Below are 21312 nucleotides of genomic sequence, written 5' to 3' on the forward strand. Positions count from 1 at the left end.
ACGAGGTGCGGTGAAGTGCATTCTGGGCGCATTATTATCTGGACGTGTTGAAAGTGATTGACAAACAGTCTGAAGTCAGTGACGCAATATTTCACTGTTATTCTTTAATGGCGCATTATCAAGATTGTAATAACAGCCCATACCAGTGAACCTGCCTATAAAGGGGAATGGGTGAGGGCACTCTGATTGGTTTATTGTATGATACGCCCAAAACACAGCCATGATTAATTAAGAGACCAAGTACATTCCATTGATCCATGTGTGTGATGTTGCAGCTAAACTAGCAAAGGTAGTTTTGGACACAGCCTAAATGCACCTACTCCATGTGCTTAGACTGCTAAAATAGAGCCCTCAGAGTCTGTAGCCAGTTGCTCTGTGAGGCTGTACTTAATAGTAACGTATTAATGGTAGCATTTAGCTACAGCAAAGACAAAAAACATTTGTGATAGAAAGGCTGTTCTAGCTTCATCTGTATTTAACTAAGGATGTAAGATATAAGAGCACATATATGACCTGACATTCTAGCAGGAGGCAAAGAGATTCTTAAAGGTAAAGGGGAGACAAAAATAATGCAATAAAAGCTTGCAGAGAGCAACAGGAAATACAAAAATAGTATTAAGGGCACCAAGACATCCTCATACAAATAGAGCGCCAGTCAGAACACTGGGGAAGTTGGTGGTGAACAGCTAAGCGTTTGAATCAGGTTTCACCTACAACAATAGCCTAATATACAACAACAGATCTTCGACCAAAAAAGGACACTTATGTTCACTGTGGTGGAATTTCTGTTGCAAGCAAGTTTCAAGTCTCTGCAAGTGCTCATAGTGTAGTGAAATCACTGACTGTTGGGAAGGTTGTAAAAATCCAAAGTATGTAGTACACAGATTGGAACAAGGACATTTTGTTTTTGTCTTTATTTCATTATCGATTGCATTTTCATTTCCTCAGTTTTGACTGTAACATTTTGACGTGCATGTGGCATAATTCAATCGATTTTGCCATCCCCATACTCCCATTCAGTTTCAACCAGCAAAGACAACAATTGCAGAGATACACATACATACAGGCTGTTGCATGTTGTTGCTGAAATCCTGCATCATTCAGCAACAACATGTCAGCTAACTGAGCTGAGAGGAGACAGCAGCTTCTGCTTTCTGGTTCACTAGTTTTCTTATCCTCTGCTTCAAAGCCAAACTGTCAACCAATAGCTCATGTTCTCTGTGGTTACGTGACTTCACGCTTCCTCAAGTCAGATCTCACATCTCAGTCACTAGAGAAACCAAAGCAGGACATTTGTATGCAAGGGTAGACTGAAAATGGCACCTCTGTCTTTACTTATAACTCATTATGACTATGCAGATGTATGTAGGCCCCATATATGTATAATTTCAGATGTTTTTGAAAAAAGAATGAAATAATAAAAAAATATTCAATATTCCATAATGTCAAACCTAGAAGCAATCAACAGTGATGCAAAACAGTTTGGAAATATGGGATGTGATATTTGTTCTAATTAAATACTTTCATCTTTATTCAATGATTGATTGAAAGGAATACTCAAACCATAACAATGCTAAAGTGTTGGCTCTTTTTGTGGGGCTAAAATCACACTAAAATGGGGTTAAAAGTGGGACAGAAGGCCTGCTAAACATCAGTATGTTCAAAATGTCGTGGTGAGGATGTTAGCATGTTGACATTAGCATTTAGCTCAGATGATCAGATTAAATACAGCCTCACACAGCTGCTAGCATGGCTTTTGACCTTTTGTCTGGTTTGTGTACACAAAGATATTTTTAAAAAAATTGTCACTTTTTAATTCAGATTTTTGGAAGTTAGCTCACATCTCAAAAGTTCAGGACAAAAGGCCAAACACACTATATTTGTATAATGTGTGAGTTGTACTGTAGCTAGCTTGTGTAACGTTTGCTGAACAGTGACCTCTGTGGCCACAAGTGACAATTACAATTACAGGATAGTATTAAATGCTAAAAACCAGTACAAGTGGAGTCATGGTGTCAGTGAACTGATTCAGTAAAGTCAGTTACACAACAGTATCTGCAGAGATGACTCAGAGTTTGCTAGCTAACATTAGCCAGCATATGCTACTGGTCATACCAGACCAAATATAGTAAAAAATGTCATTGTGTTTTGTCACTTGTTGTCAGTCTGTATGTGTGTGTATGTGTATGTGTATGTCTGTTGTGTGGGGTCAGGGCTGCAGAAGCCAGTGTACCGTAGTGCCAGCTCTTTATTGATGCGATAGGTGATGTGTGGCTGCAGAGTGCTTGCTGTGTCTAGCCTCAACTACGGCCAATCAATACACTTGAGAGTTGAGTGCTGATCAATATTGTGGCCATAAAAATGCCTGGATTGTGTGGAAGCACACTGGTTTGCTCTTTATTATCTTAATCTGATAAACCGCACCATTTTATGTGACTGCTGAAACATGTTTCATTTTTATTGTGTTTTCTTTGAAGTTGACCAAGTGAAGTTTGGACCCCCACTGAGAAAAGTCACAGAACCTTATCCTGATTTGGTAAGACATTTTTGTGACAGCGGCATATACTGACGACATTCATCAGAGCATATGTGCATGAATATGACTGAAGCGTTTTGGCCCTTCTTTCAGCAAGGCTCTTATGATGATGACTGGAGTCTGTCTGGAGATGAAGACAGCTCACCGTAAGACTTTTTTTCTCCTTCACTTCATTCTGTATTGGGAATGTTATGGTTTTTTGCTGTACAGGATGCCTGTCTTGAGGCGATTAGTAGTTAACCAGAGGACAACAATGGAATTTTTTCTTTTATCCTCCTTTATCAATGAGTTGCTGTGATTATATTTTTAAAAGTGTCCAGTGAAGTACCTCCAAATCCAGAAATGTGAAATGTGTCGATTTATAAATCCCCAACAATGCCAAGTTGCTTTGGGGATTTGGGGGCACCACTGGATAGAATAACACAACCAGAGACAGAATGTGGGTGAGTTTTTAAAAGAATTAGGAACTTTTGTGTTATCAGCATTGATCCTTCTCAGTGAGACTGATTGTTAGATAATAATTTTGTCTTATTAAAGAGCAGAAGGTGACCATAGCAATCTTTAACTGTAGCAACTAACTTTTTTTTTTTAGCATGAAAAGATTAATTCCAATTAATCACAACTTAAATCTTACTTTTGTTGTTTTGGCCATCATCTCTACCAGTTCTGATAATATTGTACACACCCAGGTAATCACTGCCATCTGAGAACATGGCAGACAGGACAAGAAACAGCAGCAGTCAGGTTGGAAACAGCAATCTAGATGATCTAAACCACTGATTGCTGTAATCACTATACCCCAGTCATTACTTCTGTAGTCACCACAAGGTACAGGGACAGACTTTGGAGAAGCTCAGCTAATTTTAAAAGGTAGTAATCATGATGTGGTAAATAATATACTGCAACCACATTTTGTCATTAAAAAGAAAATTAACTCACACATAGGATTACAAACTGGTGCCGGGCTGATCTTCAGTATATTTACTGGCACAATACTAATGAGCTAGTAGCCTTGAAAAGCCCACAGTGCGGGACATGCCTCCCTGCCAACGTGTGTCAGCTCTAAAACCCAGACAACACTAACTGTGATTTACACTGAATGAAAACAAGACAGACATATGCAACTTTGGCCAAACCTTATGAAAAAAAGAGACTGACCCAAACAGGGCCGGTATTTTAATGCCTTTATTTGAGGCAACAGTAAAGAGATTACAAGAAATAAGGGGAGAGAGAGAGAGAGATGGGAAATGACGTGCAACAAAGATTCCTTGACTGGACTCGAGTCAGGGATGTTGCGGTTTCAGCAACAGGGCAATCCATAGCCACCACTGAGGACACTGAGGTCATGTCCTTACTATTTTGGGAGATGTGGAGGTTTTTGCACCCTGTTACTATGTCTAAGTTTCAATTTTGGTGGAAATCAAAGGATAATGTTCAGTGACTGTATCGGTGCTTTGGCTTGTTGGTCATTTCCTGTGGTTTTATATGGAAATATAACCATGTTTTACTTTAGTTGAAGGAGAATGATCGCAGGTGCCATATCTGAACTTGAAGGTGTGTAACAGACTTAACTATCAACTTTTAAATGTTTATGAAAACTAAAATTCCAGTCAGAAAATCACTTATCATCCACAAGAACTGCATGTAGGACATGACCATAATACTTATAAAATCCTGGCTACTGCCCCTCTTAGCAATTAACTCTGTGAACATAATGTTTTCATTACTGATAGTAATGATGGCCAAAAATGAGAGTATAAGAGCTGTAGAAGAGTTGTAGTAAATCAGAATTATCCTTTAGGACAGAATCAGCAGCTGTTTGACTCAGTCCAAGTATCAGCATCATGATCAGGCTTCAGAAACCCATAGGAGTCGAACTCTGGTTCCTTCCCTCCCATTGTTATGGGCCATTCAGGCCCATAGTCAGATAAACACCAGGTCTTCCTGTTGCAGGAGCCTGTTGGAATGTGTGGAGCAAGCTCTGCAGCTGAGGTAGGACACATCCCTCACCTCCAGCCTCTCCTAACAGCAGTGTCCCGCCATTCCCACATGAATTCACCTGAAATAAACTGCTTGTGATGATTTTTATTATGTAAATATCAGCTAATGCCAACATCTGTGACATAGTCAAGGGGTTTGTGTTCATTCTCCACTAATTCCATCCCCAAAACCCAAAGTCCGGCTGTACCTCTATGTGAACTGGATGCGGTTCTGATTGAGCACAAACCCTCTGGTTCTTAGCTTTTTGAGCTTTTTGTCTGCTTTTTTGTGGTGTTTCCTCCAGTTTTTTTTGTATGTGCTGCTGTTACCCCGCCCTCAGCATCTTCAGTATCTGCCTTTGTCATCCATTTTGTTTGATATGATGATGGTCTTGATTTGGATCTCATTAGATGACTTGATTCTTAGATATTTTTGAGTATGATCAAACGTTGTTGCTCCTTTCTCTTTCAGGAGTTTAACCATTAAGAGGGCGCCATCTACTGATGTAAGTGGTCACCATACAACTAAAAACCAGAGATATTTTCCATCTGTATACTATGTACTTTCATGTTGTATCCTAGGTTTGAGTATGTATACACCTGCAAAATAGAAAAGCACAGGCAGTTTTTTTTTAAACATATAATTATTTATCCATTAATTCAAAATAAAAGGCTAACATTAAAGCTATAGAACAGTGAAAACTGTGAATTTGTAATAAATACTGTAGGTGTTAATTGTGTTTGTGGCCTTTCCACCAACTCTTAAAAATAACGTCAACACCTAATCAGTGTGCTGTTCTTTTAACTGTAAAATCTTTATTTCCTGCTATAAATTGCTTGGTTTAAGTCAGTGGTGAATTGCTGCATCAATTAAAGCTTACAAATTATTGCTACCTAGTTAAAATGGTAAACTGTGACCCTAGCTAAGCTGAGCACTGCAGGGAATATTACTGATGCCTGTCATAAAGAATTCTAAACAAGTTGTTCCAACAGACAGCGAAGAAGAATGTTTTTCACATTTCAGCATCAGAGTCAGTATAAAATGCCCTGGCTTGCACAGCAGTATATTTGAGTCTCAGTTCTGATTGGTCAGTGGAATATTTTGATCACAGAAAAATATTTTTCTCAGATTTTATATTTTGTAGGGACATTATCTTTTTTAGTCTTTTTTGTTTGCACAAAATACTAGAGAAGAAACAAAGAACATTCTTTTCAACATTATGCACATAATACACTTTTGTTCATTCATATTATACTATTCTGTTTCTGATAATATTCTTTTTTGCCAAAAATATGTCCTAAAATATCACGTCATGCTCAGATATTAGACAAATATAAGTACACAGGTTTCATGGAGTTCCTCTGTTGGTATTTTGTGGAGCTCACAAACAGGTTTGGTTGTTGTATTGAATTTACTTGATGTACCTGATATGAAGCTGTATTTCTTACATGCACAGATGTTCTATCAGTGCTCACTCAACCTTCATCAAACCAAAGCATTTATTTCATTGATAGGTTAAATGTAGCTTTTCCTCCCATTAGATCCATACACAATAATGAACATAATCTAGATCATACTGTATGAACTGTCCAGTCCTACACAGTGTGTCAAGTAATTGACCATATATAGCAAATGAGAAACATCAGCTTATGATAGCTGTAGTGTAAACCTGCTTGAATATGATTCAATGCTGCTACTCAGCAGGGAGCCAAAAAGCTGGTTAATCAGCCAGTAACTGTGAAGCGTGAATAAAGCAGCTGATGCCAATCAACTAATGTAAGTCCTTCCTGAACTAACATCTTGCTTCCTAAAACCTGAGGAGTCTGAAAGTTTTCCAAAACTCTTTCTTTTTTTAAAAGAAAATATTCAGTATCCAATTAGTCCAATCTGTTTTTCTCAATAGAAACAAAGTGTGACAGTCTTGCCTCTGCCTCTGGTATTATATTTAGGTCTGGTCAGACAACCATACAGGTTTTGGCCCACCACAGCAACTCCATGTGGCATGAGCTGCTGACTTGCTTAGATGGTTGCTGGGCAGATTTTAACCCTATAGCACACTTTCTTTTGAGAAATGAATATCCCCTCCAGCAAGAGTTTGCAGTGGGGCAGTATCATTCAACACTATCAACAGACTCAGAGTCACAGTGTCCACAGATGGCATATATATTTCCATTCAGCAAAACCACAGAGAAAGAGCATCTCTCCCTGCGTTTCAGCCAGGCTGACCCAGCTGTTTTGACAGGGGTCATACCTATAGATGTTGTGGAGACTGACCCCTCAGACTGAGTAATGTGCTCGCTGGTATTTTTTTAGGGAGGCAAGAAAAGTGGCCTGTTCAGTCCCTCTACAGCCTCCCTGCCAGCCTTCAGCTCTTTAGCTCCCAGTACAGAGGACAGAGACCTGACGCTGAGACCGAGCTGCACACTGGGCCCTGACACCGCCACCACCGCTGACTCCACCTCCACCACAGGTACGGCACGCTACTCCATCAACGATCATGTTCTATCTCCAACATGTCAACCTTTAGGCATTGAAGAAAAGCTTTGACTTATATGTAGCTCACAAAGTGAAGACTGAGTCCAACAAAAATTACTTCCTGTTCCTCTCTCCTGTTTTTTTTTTTTTCATTAGTCTTGTCCAGGTGCTCAGCCACACAGGATGTCAGACAGCGCTGCAGTGACTCGTGTCTGCCTGTGGGGGATGCTGTAACAGCAGAAAAGAGGAGGACCACCACAGTATCCTCTCCAAAGAGAGAGACACCACTGTCACCTGAATGGAGCACACTAAGGAAAAAGACTGAGGACTCTGTGAGTTCACCTGTATCCTCATATCAGTAGTTAAGATCAGTAAGCTTGTGTGATTTGCTAACCTAATAACTTTCTAATGATTTGACAAATAATGTAACCAAACAAGATGTTGATTTGTGTCTGATGTGCAGTTTTTATCTGTAACCCTTGAACTTTCTAGAGGGCTGATTGTCATGGACTTCCTCCTACCCCTCAAGTCCATGTAAGTGTGAAATCTAACAGCATGTGACCTACAATGAAAAGTTGACCACTGGCAATGCTCTGATGACTAACAAGATGAGTTTTATCACATAGCATGACACAAACTGTACTAGGAAATGAAGCCTGCTGATGAATATTTTTAGACATCTAATGCAATATTTTATACACATTTTTCCAAAGTTCAGTCTGATATCAGTGAAAACCTCAGCATCCAGTGAGTGCTTGCTGATATTTGGGAGTCATGACTGTGTAAAGTAGCCTAGTGCAACTTAAATCCAAGTTATTATTATAATACTCATACATGCTTTTTATTGAAGTGGATGTCAATAAAACCATGACAGACCATTAGTGATTCATTTGCTGTGCTGGTTCTGTAGATGGGCGCCTGCTTTTCTAAAGTCTTCAATGGTTGTCCTCTTAAAATCCACTGTGCTGTCACCTGGATTTTACCCAAGACCAGAGGTAAGACAATAAGGTCCAATAATGCTTTTATGCCCTCTGTGCCGGCAATATCCGTGGCCAGAGGCATTGTATTGTCGGGTTGTCCATCCACCTGTCCATCTGTCTCACTCTCATGAATTCATTATCTCAGAAACACCTTTAGAAAACCTCTTCAAATTTATTTAAATCAAGAATTTATTAACAATTTCAACACACATGTATATTCTGGTCTCTTTGCCTTACGGTGCAGAACAAACTTTACTTATTGTCTCTTTAATTAACACTTCTCCTACTTAGATCAGTACCTTATTCTTGGTGCAGAAGAGGGCATCTACACACTGAACCTTAATGAACTTCATGAAGATACACTAGAGAAGGTAAGAAAAGGACCGATCCATGTATTTAATATGACTGTGTTATACTGGACTGTATACTTTAGTATAACCCAGTGTGAAAATGAATTATTATTGGACATCATGTTGGAACAGAAGATGGCTCAAGAACCAGAGGGGCTCTGGCTTTTTGTGGAACCTCAGATTCAGGAGGATTCATGTGGATTCTGTACTGGCTGTTGATCAGTTCTTCATTTTTTAAAGGCCTATGAAGAGTTTATGGGAATTTTCCATCCGGTCTACATGTGCTATGTTGACTTGGAGAAGACTTATCATTGTGTCCTCAGGGAGCCTTGTTGGGGTACTGTGGAAATACTGGGGGTGCCAGGGTAGTTGCCACAAGCCATTTGGTACTTGCAGAACAGAAATGAGAGATGTGCTCACATTCTGAAAAGTAAAGCCAAGCTTGTTCTAGGTGGGTGCTGGGACCCACCAAAGCTGTTGGAGTAATTGCACTGATGGATTCTAGGAGCTGAAGGTGAAGCTCTTGATTTCCAGATTGATCTATGTTCCAGCCATGGTAGTGACTGAAAGAATGATAGAGGTGCTGAGGCATCAGAAATTAGTTTCCAAGAGAAACTAAACTCTTCTTCCAAGAGAAGAGCAACTGTTTTTTCTCACTGAAAGAAATCAGTTGGTGTTTCAGTTTTTTGATCAGGATGCCCTGCTGACATTTACCTCTTGAGTCTAGCTCAAACCCAGGACACCACAGACGGTTTACATATCCCAACGGTCTTGGGATGCTTTGGGATCCTTGGAGAAATGTCTTGTGAGAGGGATGTTTGGCTGTATGATTTGGGTTTTGGATTGGCTTCAAAGAGCAAACAGAAACATGTTTCTCCGTCTATTGCAAAGCAGATATTTCTGCAGCTGAAATTTAAATGGTTAACATAATGACTTCAGATATGAGGAGATCAGTGTAGAGATCATAATATTGATATAGTAAAAGTCAAGACTCCGTTGACTGTGTGTCCTTTCTTCCCACAGCTACTCCCTCAGCGATGTACATGGCTGTATGTTATGAACAATGTGCTGATGTCCGTATCAGGTAACAAATCCCTTCAAATGATGGTTTTGCCAGAGAACACAGAATGCTGTATATTATCTGCTGCTCTAAGAAAATCTCCATCCTGCAGGGAAGTCGTCCCAGCTTTATTCCCACAGTCTGACAGCTCTCTTCGAACAGAAAGGACATCTGCAGAAGAAACACAGCAGTTTGTCACTCGGCACAAACCGTTTCACTGAGAGGATCAGCACCAGGTGGGACAGGACATTAGTTAGACTTTGAAATTTAAGTGAAAAATTTGTATGAGTCATGGTATAGTTGTTGTATTTCTGTTAGCACCAAACACATTCTCTCCTGGTTTTAAGTCAAAGTTAAAGCTGTTTTTGTGGATTTGTTTGTTCTCTCTTGATCCACAGAAAGTTTGCCATATCTGTGAAAATTCCAGACACTAAAGGCTGTAGGACATGTAGCGTAGGTAAGTGGTACAGAATTTACTCTGTTTATCTCCCACATTTATTATTATTATTCAGTAATAACAGTAACAGCTCCGCTTTTTTCTTTCTCTCAGCAAGAAACCCATATACAGACAGTACGTTTCTATGTGGGGCAGTTCCATCTGGACTTGTTCTTCTGTTGTGGTATGAGCCTCTTCAGAAGTTCATGCATCTAAAGGTTTGTATAAAAATGTCACACTTTGAATGGTCTTGGTTGAAATATAATGCTTTGTGTCTTGCTGTTGTAGGGTTGATATATTTTATATGTTGATTTTTGTGTTAAAATCAGCTGTGCTAACCCTAACCCTCCCTCCTGGACAGATTCATTTTCAGGTTTAGTTCCTCCCTGACAGTTCCTCACTGTTGCACTGTGAACATAATTCAGTTTGCAGTACATGTCAAATTTATTACATTTTGACATGGGCTGCAATTACTGCATACCTAAAATCTGAGCTTTTCTGCCTTGTATTCTAGTTAGAATATGTGTTTTTACATGCACTGCATTTAAACAGTATATACAGGGTTTTAGAAAAGACCTGTAGTTTCTAGAAAATGCTAATTGTCTTAGTTTTTACTATAATTACCTTCTGTGTTACTATGCATTGATATGTAGTTTCAGACATCTCAGTTTTGTCTTTACGTGACAGTTTTCTTTATTGTGTGTTGATGAGTGGATGTCTCAGGTTTTGTTTTGAAGAATAATGAATGTCCAGCCAGAGGGTAATTTCAATAAACCTCTGAAGTCTTCAGTGACCAGCTTCAGTCACCAGACTTGGCTGAGTATGCTCACATTAGCTCTGATTTAGCTTTGTGGAACAGCTTAATCCTGGTCTGTGAGGTTCATTTAAGTCAGGCTTTTTACAATAAGCCCTGGTTTTTCTGCTTCATAAAACATCCTTTTGGTCTTATCAATTTTGTCCACCTCAAAAATGTGGCGATTTTTCAGTGTTTATTGTTTGGAAAAACATTTTGATTGAAATTGATTGGAAAAAAAAAGTATAGATTTTTGAGCTCTGTTTTCATGCAGGCACAGTTTGCAGCACCACATTGCATGGTCATGTAGTTTATTATCTCAGAATAAATCTGTGTATCATATCACATTAAAAGCTTGGTAAACAGACTGACTTTTCAGTGTCTCCTGAATTATTCCTTAAACCACTATTTGTGGTGCTGATTCATACTGTATCCTCATTCACTACAATGGTGCCGTTAGTCTGAACTGTTCAGACAAACTCTAAATCAATCACATTCTGTTCTTTCTTTGTTGCCATGTGTTTGACTTGCAGCACATAGCGATAAGGCTACCGGAGTCTCTGCCAGTATTTGAGCTGCTGGTGTTGGTGACAGATGAGTTTCCCCAGTTGTGTGTTGGGGTGAGAGACTGTAGCAACGGGAAACCCCCAACCAGCCAACAGCTCAAATTTGATATTATAGAGCTGAACGGCACCCCTATTTCAGTACCAGGTAGGACTCACCGCCGTGTTTCTTTACTGCTGTTAATGCAGCTCAACTCAAAGCTTAACTAAACTCTCCACTTTGTCTTTCTGTGCGTCAGCAGATAGTGGAGCTCTCAGGGCAGCACAAGTGACCCAGCTGGACAGAGACACTGTCCTCATTGCAGTAGACAGTAAGTTACTTCCATCTCTGCTAAATCCTCATGCCATCTTTCATACTCATTCATAACATACTGTGTCTTAATGTTGATGCTCACTGGACAGAAACTGTTAAGATTGTGAACCTCCGAGGGCTTCCATCCAAAGAACTGGCTGCTGAAATGGTCTTCAACTTCCCCATTGAAACACTAGGTAGATACATTCATGTGAAAAACACAGTGAATGAGGCTTGATGTTCCTGCTGACAGTTGAGTGACATAATATGTTCTAACAGTCTGTTTACAGGACAGTGTGCTAGCTTTCTGGAAGCATGGCCTTAAAGGGATGAGTTTTCATTCAAATGAGGTGATTATCTACGAGATTTATGTCAGGCTGTGACTAAGGTGATGTCATGTGTTTGTCATTCATTCAATTTTGCACCACCATGTCCATAAAATGCGGAATTTCATCTTTGTCTGCAGATAACGCAAGAAATTACAGATGAGAGTCGAGTATTCAGAGTTTTGGGAACAAACAGGTATGTTAACATTAGTCAATTTCGATTCAATTCAATTTTATTTATATAGCGCCATATCACATAGCAAGAGAAGAACATAGCATAACACAAGTTCCAATAAAATGTAAGGTGATGCCAATAATAGAGCAGTAGTAATGATAGTAGTGATAATTAAAGGTTAGGTGCAGTTAATGGTGATAAGATGGTAGGTAGAGGGAGTAGTAGTATTTATTTTTGATAGTAGTATTACCAGTAGTATTATTAGACATAATAGTAAAGCTGGTAGTAGAACTTGCATAGATAGTAGCAGTAGCAGTGGTAGTATAAATAGTGTAGCAAAGCAGTAGTATTAATAGTAGTAATACCAGTAGCACTGGTAGTTGTAGTGATTTTAGTGGTAGTATAAAAGTTAATACTTGGTACCAATAATAGTAGTAGCAGTCTATAAATATAATATAAATAATAATAAACTCTGAGTCAGATCTGCATTTCTTTGGTTGCCTTTGATTCATGCTCTCTGGTTTCTCTGTAAAGGGACATCATCCTTCAGAGCACACCAACTGATGACCCCTCAGCACTGAGCAACCTATACATTCTGACTGGACATGAAAGCAGCTACTGAGAGCAAATGGGTCATCCTCTTCAAAAATCACACTGAAGAGAAGATGTCTTCTAAAATCATGTGGTAGAAATAACGTCTTTCCTGACTAAAGCTGTAGCAGACACCAATGCCAACTGACCCCGCCTACTCTCTTCTGTGAATGACAAATGTCAGTATGGTATTCAGTTGCCAACTGAGACTCAGACTGTATTTGGTTGGGCAACACATGTAAAAGACTGAGAGACTTGTCAGCATGCTAAGTGAGCTTATGTAACTCTTATGTGTTCTAATTAAAGTTGGAAGAGGCAAGATTTTCATGTAAGAGCAGTTCATCCTCCCACCCTCAGTCAAAGTGTGGCTGCTACAGAGATGATAGTTCCATTCCTGTTAATTGAGATGCCATAGATCTACTGCTGTCAGTATGGACCATAGACTGTAGAAAAAATGGACATAACATCTGTGACACCACACATAATCTTTTGAACTGATGTTTTGAAGCTTTAATTTGAGTTTACTGTTTGCTGTCATCTGTCAGCAACTGGAACCAGAACATTTGGTCAAACAGACCTGAGAGAAACTGAGGAGGGATAGACTCCTTTTGACCATGTGAATAAACCTTAATATTCCCATGAATGCACAGTATTTGTCAGACACATAGTAGACAATGTGAAAGAATTAGAGTTTTTAAAGGGACCTCTGTGGAGTGTGAGCCTCTTAGAACATCTAGTGACCATTGGTGGTACTGCAGCTTAAAGCACCTGGGCTACAGCTTGACTAATCAGCTATAGGGTGTGCCTTTTTATGGTATAATTTTCTCCGACATCATAATGCTGCATTCATGTCATGCTGAAGTTTTGATCACTTTACCATTTCACTTTTTTTTGTTTATTTACCAGTTTCCAACTTATAAGAACTGTTCACGTCAACATCCATGTCATGATTACAAGTGAATATATCCAAGTTGGTGCTTAATGATACAGAAGCCAAAGTTTGTCTGTCAAGGTAGTTAAACTCACATGTAATGGATATAGTGCTATATTGTCAATGCACAATGACGTGAACGCTCCCATGTCATAAACACAGATCTCTAACATTCATCTGATATGACTTAAATGAGACAAGTGATTTTACCAGAAGTTTCTTCCTCAACCTCAGAAAGTTAATTTTACAATTTTCTTGTACTTTATAGTGCCACATGGGATACAAAAACCTGTAATTAGAGTCACCACCGTTGACTTGAAAAGTGGCTATAAAAAAGTATAGCAGTCGTAGTATGTGTTTAATGTAACATTACCATTCAAAATGAACATCAGAAGTTCACATTAGCATAACCCCAACCTCTGTGTGTCCCACTGTTCCAACTTTGAAAAAAAAAAAAAACCTCTTGGGAAATAATGAGTGCTACAGTGTAGGATTTGACCAAATTTTAACCCCACTTCATGGTTTCACTTAGATTTCAGCACACACTGTAATTTTACAGAGGACCTCCTTCATTATTCTCGCATAAATCCTGAAACTAAAAATGTATCAATTACAGTTAGTATGAGGCTTTAACTTGGATACCCTATGCTGTAAGCTATGGTGTTCAAATTTTACCTCCCTGGTCAGTGGCTAGAAACACCCAGTATCATGTTTTGGATTTGTAGAAAGAACAATGAAAGAAACCCTCAACAAGAAAACACATTATCTGGTTGAAGCTAGCTTGAAAACGCAACAGAATGTTATGTAGAATGTGTGTGTGCGTGTGTGTGTGTGTGTGTGTGTGTGTGTGTGTGTAACCAAATTAACTTTTCAAATGTATATATTTTAGACCTTATATTTGAAAATCACATTTAAATGTATTTTGACATTTGTGAATGTGCTAGCTTAGCAGCATTTACATTATGTGCCATCATATTTAGAAAGCCTCAAGTTGCTGAATTTAAAGTATAATTTCATTGCAGTCAGTTACCCATGGGTGTTGAACACAGCTTAAACCTGTGTCTCTCTGTCACTCCTCCAGCATCATTAATAACACACAGACTAAATGTACATTTTATTACATGAGGTGCCATAGAAACTGAATGCAAACAATTATATGTCTGCTTGTTTTACAAAAATGTAAATTCCACTACATTAGTTTAGTGTGCAATTTTTTATGTTATTTATGGAAAGGAAACTGTGTAACACTGACCTTTCCCTGAGAAATACTTGAAAGGCATAATATGCATATGGGTATTTGTTTTTTAAGATGTTTTTATCGTTACTGTATATAAAATGTATGTATACAGCAATACAGTATGCTCTTACAGTATGGATGGATTGTAATATGCAAAATAAAGATTTTAATATCCTTTAAAGCTAAAGCAGATTTAGATACAGGCTTCGGAAAGTATTCAGACTCCTTCACTTTTTAAGCACTTTATTGTTCTGTATATTTAATTGTAAATTGATGAAACTGACTTTTTTATTTTTATCAAGTTACAGTCAATACCCATGATGACAAAGTGAAAACATGCATTACACTGTCTCTCATTTACAAAAAGTATTACAAAGTACAAGCTTTGCCTACCTGGATTTGGGCAGTTAATCCATTTGTCCTGGCTAATCCTTTTATGTTTCGTCAAACTGGATGGGAAGTATCTGTGAACTGACATCATCAGGTCTCGCCACAGATGTTCTGTGGGGTCTGATTTATGGAGTGCTGTTGAGATGGTCGTCCTTGCAGCAGGACATTTGTTTTCTCCATAACCTCATCAACTTGGACACTATTGTTACTCTGACAGTATCAAAAGTTTACGAGGATTATAAAAACTGATAACTGTTATTGAATCTGACTAACTCCCATCCATTTGTAATTAAATTCCTGGTATTCCTGTACTGTTGGACCTTGTTAAATGTGAGTTCCCCATATGTTCTTACTTCATCATGTACTCATGCAATTTCTCAGTTAAAACAGCTTTGTGCCAAAAAACTGTCAACAATCCATCGTAATGTCAGGCCTCCTGTTTTTGCTCCTACCAACACATCTGCAATTAAATGATACCCTGCTCAATATCATTCTATATCAGGGGGAAATGCCAGAAGAGTTGGCCAAGAGCGCTGGCTCCCCAACACTGCACTTTTCACCTTTACATCTTCAAATGCTTGGTCTCTGTAGGTGTAGCTGCTTTTGTATAAGATATGTTATGCTGATTTCTCACAGTCTGTACTCAATTGGCCTGGACAAAGTGCTCAGATCCTCGAACACCACCACATAATCTCCTCACAGTTATAACATTTGGGAAATTCTGCCTTGCATACAGACATGGTCGCTCCTGCATTTTGAACATCTACATTTAGAAGAACCAGCAGTTTGTGTTGAAACATCTGACAGTGCAACAATAGTCTTAAGCACTCATGAAATGCAATGGTTTCAAGGTAGTCTCTCTGGCAAAACATTGTCTGCAAAAAAGAATTGCAATTTCCCCTGTCCTTCAGGGGATGCACCTCTCTTTTGACTTCCCTTTCTCCCAGAATACATACTCCACTGCCTTCCACCCACCTCCTTAGTACCGCCTAACAAGGTAACTGACAACTGTTGAATCCTGTGGCTGCATTCTCAAGTGTACCATACATGAAAACACTCCCCCATAGACCTCACAGGGAAAGTAATTAGTTGGGGTTCAACAAATTAAAAGCACAATATTAAATAAATGTTTAACTTGTATCAGTCCATTATGTCCAACTTTACATACACTTTTCAGCGTGTATGTGTTTTTCACCTTAGTGAAGGAGATGCATGCCAGATCCTAATTTCATTGATTTAAATCTACACAATAAATCGTGCAATTTAGTGAAGGGGTATGAATACTTGCATGCAGCTACATCCTAATCTTTGATAATTATCTCACCCAGGCATCCTAACACACAATTACAGTGTGTACATCCACCCAGTAAGAGGCGGTAATGAAGCAGGATAAAGAAATAAAGGATAAGGAAGTAGAAGAAATAACAGCGCCATTTCACTTTTCATTCATTGGAGTTCGAGGCCTTCAGAGTTATATAGGTGAGTTATTGGTTTTTAGTTTGAAATGTGAGGGGAAATGCATTTTGGGAAGTTGATGGTATACAACTGTAATCTTACCGTTGTTATAGATGTTCTCTGTAAAGACGTCGACTGAATAAGCGTATAAGTTGTTAGCTAAATGGCTAACATAGTAGCTTCATAACCCAAACACAGAACGCCAATACACTGAAATATGGACACATTATCCACTGAAAACTCTACTGAATTTTATACAGAACGAGCGAGACGTTCAGAATGTAGCGGCAGGCCAGTTAGTTTCAAGGTATTGTAACATACAACCAAAAATAACAACAGCGTTGGTGTTAGCAAACAAGCTAGCACGACTTGCTAGCTGACGTTAAGCTTATTCAGAGATGACATGTTTACTTCTCTACGCGAGCAAACATTAGAGTGGACGATGTGAAATTCAAGCCAACGTGATGTGTTTCGAAACTGTATAGAATATTCGTGAGGGTGTTTATGTCAAATTCGTATCATGGGTGCTGCAGAGCCAAGAAATAATGCAGTACATGCAGCCTTGTAATAACAAGTAGGCAGCAGTTCGCCCTAAAGCTGCTAGGTGCTCTCTCGCCTCAACAGTATACCTCTGCCATGCCGGAGCAGCAGGCGGACGCTGGTGTAACCCCTCGTTTGACCCTGTCATACACTCTAGGTTCACTCAGATCAGTAGAACTGAAGTACACTGGTTTGTATTTGAACATTTAGTATTGCCCTGCGTGTGTGTGTGAGTGACAGTGTTTGTGTGTGTGTGTTTACGCGTACGCGTTTTGTTACCTCATTGGGTTTTTCTCTGGTATAAACACTTGTTGGGACCAGTAGTCCTGATTGGGGCCAAAGCCTGGTTCTAATAAGGTAAAATGTCATTTCTGAGGTCCTGGTTAAGTTTAGGAATAAAATGTGAAATGAGATTATGTTTAGGTTCAGGTTAGGCATGACTTGGTAAAGGTTAGAATTGAGATTAGGCTGTGTAAATGCATATTACATTCATTTTTATAGTATATTAAATTGCACCACTTTATTGTTCACTTTCGCTCATTTGAAGTTGGTTGTGGTTATACAGTAGTGACTGAAGTATTTTTCTGAATCCTCTAGGATAAGCAGAACGTCATCATGGTGAAAATTTTTATTGGCAATCTTGCCTGCAATACCACTGCGGAGGAGCTGCGTGAACTCTTTGAGAAGTATGGCAAAGTCTCTGAATGTGATATTGTTAAAAACTATGGTTTTGTACACATGAACAACATGTCTGAAGCGGAGGAGGCTATTCGAAACCTCCACCAATACCAGTTGCATGGCTGGCGCATGAATGTGGAGATGAGCAAAGGGAGGCCCAAGTCCACAACCAAGCTCCATGTCAGCAACCTTGGTGAGGGGGTCACAAGTGATGTCCTACGGGCCAAGTTTGAAGAGTTTGGCTCAGTGGTGGAGTGTGACATAGTAAAGGACTATGCCTTTGTCCACATGGAGAGAGTGGAGGATGCCATGGATGCCATCAGTAAGCTGGACAACACAGCCTTCAAAGGTGAACTCTTGGCCAGTGGAGCACTAAATGTCTTTACTGTCTGTAGATACGAATTTGGATCCTGTTCTGTCGCCGTAGTGCTCTCCTGACAGTTAAATCCACTAGCAGATATTTTTCCACATAAAGAGAAAGTATGGATAACCTTTGGATATGGATAACCCTCATTGACCAGGTGGACTGACAATAATCAATTTTAAGTTTGGCAGTCTCTTGTAAAACCGGTGACAGTGCAACTGTTGAATAGGCGCTGGCATGAAATCACCTGCACCTGCTGCTGAAGGTTATTTCGCTTCGCTCAAGTGATTGTCCATCAAATGCATATAAGTTTTTTTTTTTTTTTTTTTTTTTTTTTTTTTTTTAGTCGGTAAGAGGCTTTTCGTGTCAGAACCCCACGGTCTCATGCGTGTCTTCTCTCTCCTTACAAGGCAAGCTGATGAGCGTACAGCTGTCCACCAGTCGGCTTCGCACTGCCCCAGGAATGGGAGATCATACCGGCTGCTATGTCTGCGGGAAACATGGTCACTGGTCGAAAGACTGTCCAGTCGGTAGGAACGGTAGCCACGGTGATGGCACGAGAGGTCGCAGTGGCCGGGCCCCCCCACGCGGTCCCCCAGCTTATGGCAGGGGCAGCTACGGGATGGCTTCACCTCCAACAGCTGATTACATTGGTGGCTCTGCGTATAGTCAGGGTAGTTATGTTGGTGGGTTGCCGCCTCCCCCTCGTAGGCTTAGTGGGTATGGCTCTGAGCTGGGGGATAGGTACGTCAGCAGAGCAGCAGGCTCATATGCAGAGAGGTCATCAGCTTATGATCATGACCGCCTTTATAGTAGTGTTGACTATTATGAGAAGTACAGAGCTCGCCCTTATGGCTCAAGCTATTTCGAGGATCGTCGCATGTCCTATCTCCCTCCTCCCCCACCCCCTCCTTCCTCCCTTTCAAAGCTCTCCTCCAGTGTAGATCCATATGACCGTCGGCCACTGCCTCCACCTTCAACAGCCACTTCAGCTGCCGCATACTATGCACGAGACCGCAGCCCGATCAGACGAGTACCAGTCTCTTCGGCAGGGTACACCTATGAGCGAACACGGCTGTCACCAGTGTCCTCCAGGAGCTCCTACGCTGTCCCACGACCCAAGGATCATTATGCGCCACGATATGCGCCTTACTAAAACCATGGTGCCAAGGTGAGCAACACAGTATGACAGTTTATTTGATCTCTCAAGAGTGGGACATTTTACTGTAAAACGTTACTGGTCAGTGTGCCCTGGGATCTTGCAGATTTTTTTAAGGTAACTCAGTCCTTTGAAGCTGTGCTGCGGATAATCGGGGATTGAAACCCTGTTTCTGAAAAGGGATTGCTTTGCTCTCTTTTTAGGTCTGTTTGTGAACTGCGGGACTTTTCCTTTGCTGTTATTTCTTCAAACTACATGATTCCATCAGTCTGCGCAATATGTGGAAATTCAGTTTGGAAATTGTGTTGGCATCTTCAAGGCACCTGAGATGTCACTAGAATCAGATGAATCGTCCTTTTAGTCACATTCACATATTCTGTTTTCAATAAGGGTGGTTTAGCAAACTGCACTGTTTGACATTTTCAAAAACAATAATTTTCTCACTTGCTCCGCAGGTTTTCAGCTCAGTTTTTAGCCATGTCCCTTTTTCTTACTTGTGTTTCTCCCTCACATGAAGCAAATTGTTTAATTCAGCAAATGTTGTAGTTTGGCTTTTGTTTATCATTTAGAAGAAATCTGGATTTATGCCTCTGTATAAGGAGACTGCGTCATGCCTACAGGGGCTACGTGCATAGACTCTTAGATAGTCTACACCGTAACTGATGTTCACCTTATCAAAATTTACATCAGGGCCAGGGCTTTGATGGAGAAGCCATGTGGAGACAGCAAGAACTGTGACTGGCTGCTGGTGTTTTCCCTACATGTTACTGATTCAGATGGAGTTTGTACAGGAGGGGGATAAAAAAAATGTAAGCACAGTTACTGTGAAGAACATAAAGTACGATATGGCCAGATCATATATATTATGTGTCTAGCCTCTACAGAGGTGATATGAATGGGTGAAACCCAACTCGAGTCTCAGTCAAAACTGGTGCTGTTGGTACCTTACCTACAGCAGAACTCCTGTTAACCCCTTGCATGGACTATAAATCTAGTTTAAGTGTTCTTGTTCCATTAATATATAAACATTTTCTTTATTTTTTAATTGGGACGTGGGTTAACCCCTGTAGTTAGCTGTATCAGTTGCTTATAGTGCAGAAGAGCCTTATCTTGCATCTCTGCACACATCTGATATGATCTGTGTAAGTTATATGGATGTGGATTAATATTTGACTAAAACATTTTCCAAAAATAATTGTTGTCATTGGTGACAAAGAGTGTGTTGTGGAGGTCTGTGATTCTTCAAGTATATTCTGAGACCGCTAATACCAGTAGTTTCCTTTGTGCTTGAAAAGGTAAAACACTGTAAGCTGTCTTGTTTTGGGTGGAAAAGAAAACTCTTTGCCCTCTACAGCACATGAATGGACATTGATTCACACTGAAAAAGACAGCAGACAAATTAATCCATATCCATGCAACTGACCTGCTGTTCAGTCAGAATACAGATTCACACTTGTGATGTGTGAGAGAAAGGTAAGACAAATGATCTCAAACATTCCAGCCTCTCATTTTTTCTAATTTCAACATGTTCAAAAAGATAAAGTTCATGAATTTAATAATACTTGTTCAGGTATCTGCTTATGTGGAGTCAAAATTCTTGAAATCAGTGTTGTTGAGTGACACCAAAAGAAGAAAAATGTCTGACAAACATTGTGCAACAAAATAACATAACTATGTTTTCTTCCCACTTACAAGGTTGCACACTACAGCTCACAATAAAAATGAATCCTTCAAACCTGGGTTTTTAGCCTGGGACGGACATGTCTTGTATCTATATAATGCAGCATAAGCAGAGAGAGAGAAATGTGAGGCAGGACTCAGGGCTTGGGCTGTATAAGTCATGAGGCACTTGCTTTGTTGAAGGTGCCTTTGTTTGTTTTGCATATTGGTGGATTTGAAGTTTGTATTTTTCATACTTGCTGTAAAAGTATCAGCATACATTAAAAATCTAAAATGAATAAGATTTTTAATAAAGCCAGAATAATTTTGGTCTCAACATGT

General features: G+C 39.7%; 2 protein-coding genes across 3 annotated transcripts in view; both read left to right on the forward strand.

Annotated features, from left to right (window-relative positions):
• Positions 1–14941, forward strand: part of map4k2 (mitogen-activated protein kinase kinase kinase kinase 2) — a 38669-nt gene extending 23728 nt beyond the window's left edge. Inside the window, exons 14-32 of one of the 2 annotated variants that reach the window (XM_018671082.2) lie at positions 2478–2536; positions 2630–2682; positions 4490–4528; positions 4988–5021; positions 6830–6986; positions 7148–7323; positions 7484–7525; positions 7902–7986; positions 8263–8342; positions 9345–9405; positions 9494–9617; positions 9780–9838; positions 9932–10035; positions 11144–11321; positions 11416–11484; positions 11576–11662; positions 11745–11815; positions 11932–11987; positions 12501–14941. In XM_018671082.2, the coding sequence (XP_018526598.1) occupies positions 2478–2536; positions 2630–2682; positions 4490–4528; positions 4988–5021; positions 6830–6986; positions 7148–7323; positions 7484–7525; positions 7902–7986; positions 8263–8342; positions 9345–9405; positions 9494–9617; positions 9780–9838; positions 9932–10035; positions 11144–11321; positions 11416–11484; positions 11576–11662; positions 11745–11815; positions 11932–11987; positions 12501–12588 (1622 nt within the window). In that variant the 3' untranslated portion in view covers positions 12589–14941. The remainder of the gene's footprint in view (positions 1–2477; positions 2537–2629; positions 2683–4489; positions 4529–4987; positions 5022–6829; positions 6987–7147; positions 7324–7483; positions 7526–7901; positions 7987–8262; positions 8343–9344; positions 9406–9493; positions 9618–9779; positions 9839–9931; positions 10036–11143; positions 11322–11415; positions 11485–11575; positions 11663–11744; positions 11816–11931; positions 11988–12500) is intronic. The other variant, XM_018671083.2, reaches the window with a different exon arrangement.
• A 1511-nt stretch (positions 14942–16452) lies between these two features.
• Positions 16453–21307, forward strand: LOC108879707 (RNA-binding protein 4.1). The gene is made up of 4 exons (XM_018671084.2): positions 16453–16594; positions 17708–18137; positions 18563–19323; positions 19515–21307. Exons 2-3 carry the CDS (start codon positions 17726–17728, stop codon positions 19306–19308), a joined length of 1158 nt encoding a protein of 385 aa, XP_018526600.1. The 5' UTR covers positions 16453–16594; positions 17708–17725; the 3' UTR covers positions 19309–19323; positions 19515–21307.
• Positions 21308–21312: the final 5 nt, after the last annotated feature.

This window comes from Lates calcarifer, linkage group LG14 (genome assembly GCF_001640805.2).
Source record: "Lates calcarifer isolate ASB-BC8 linkage group LG14, TLL_Latcal_v3, whole genome shotgun sequence".
Lineage (NCBI taxonomy): Eukaryota > Metazoa > Chordata > Actinopteri > Centropomidae > Lates > Lates calcarifer.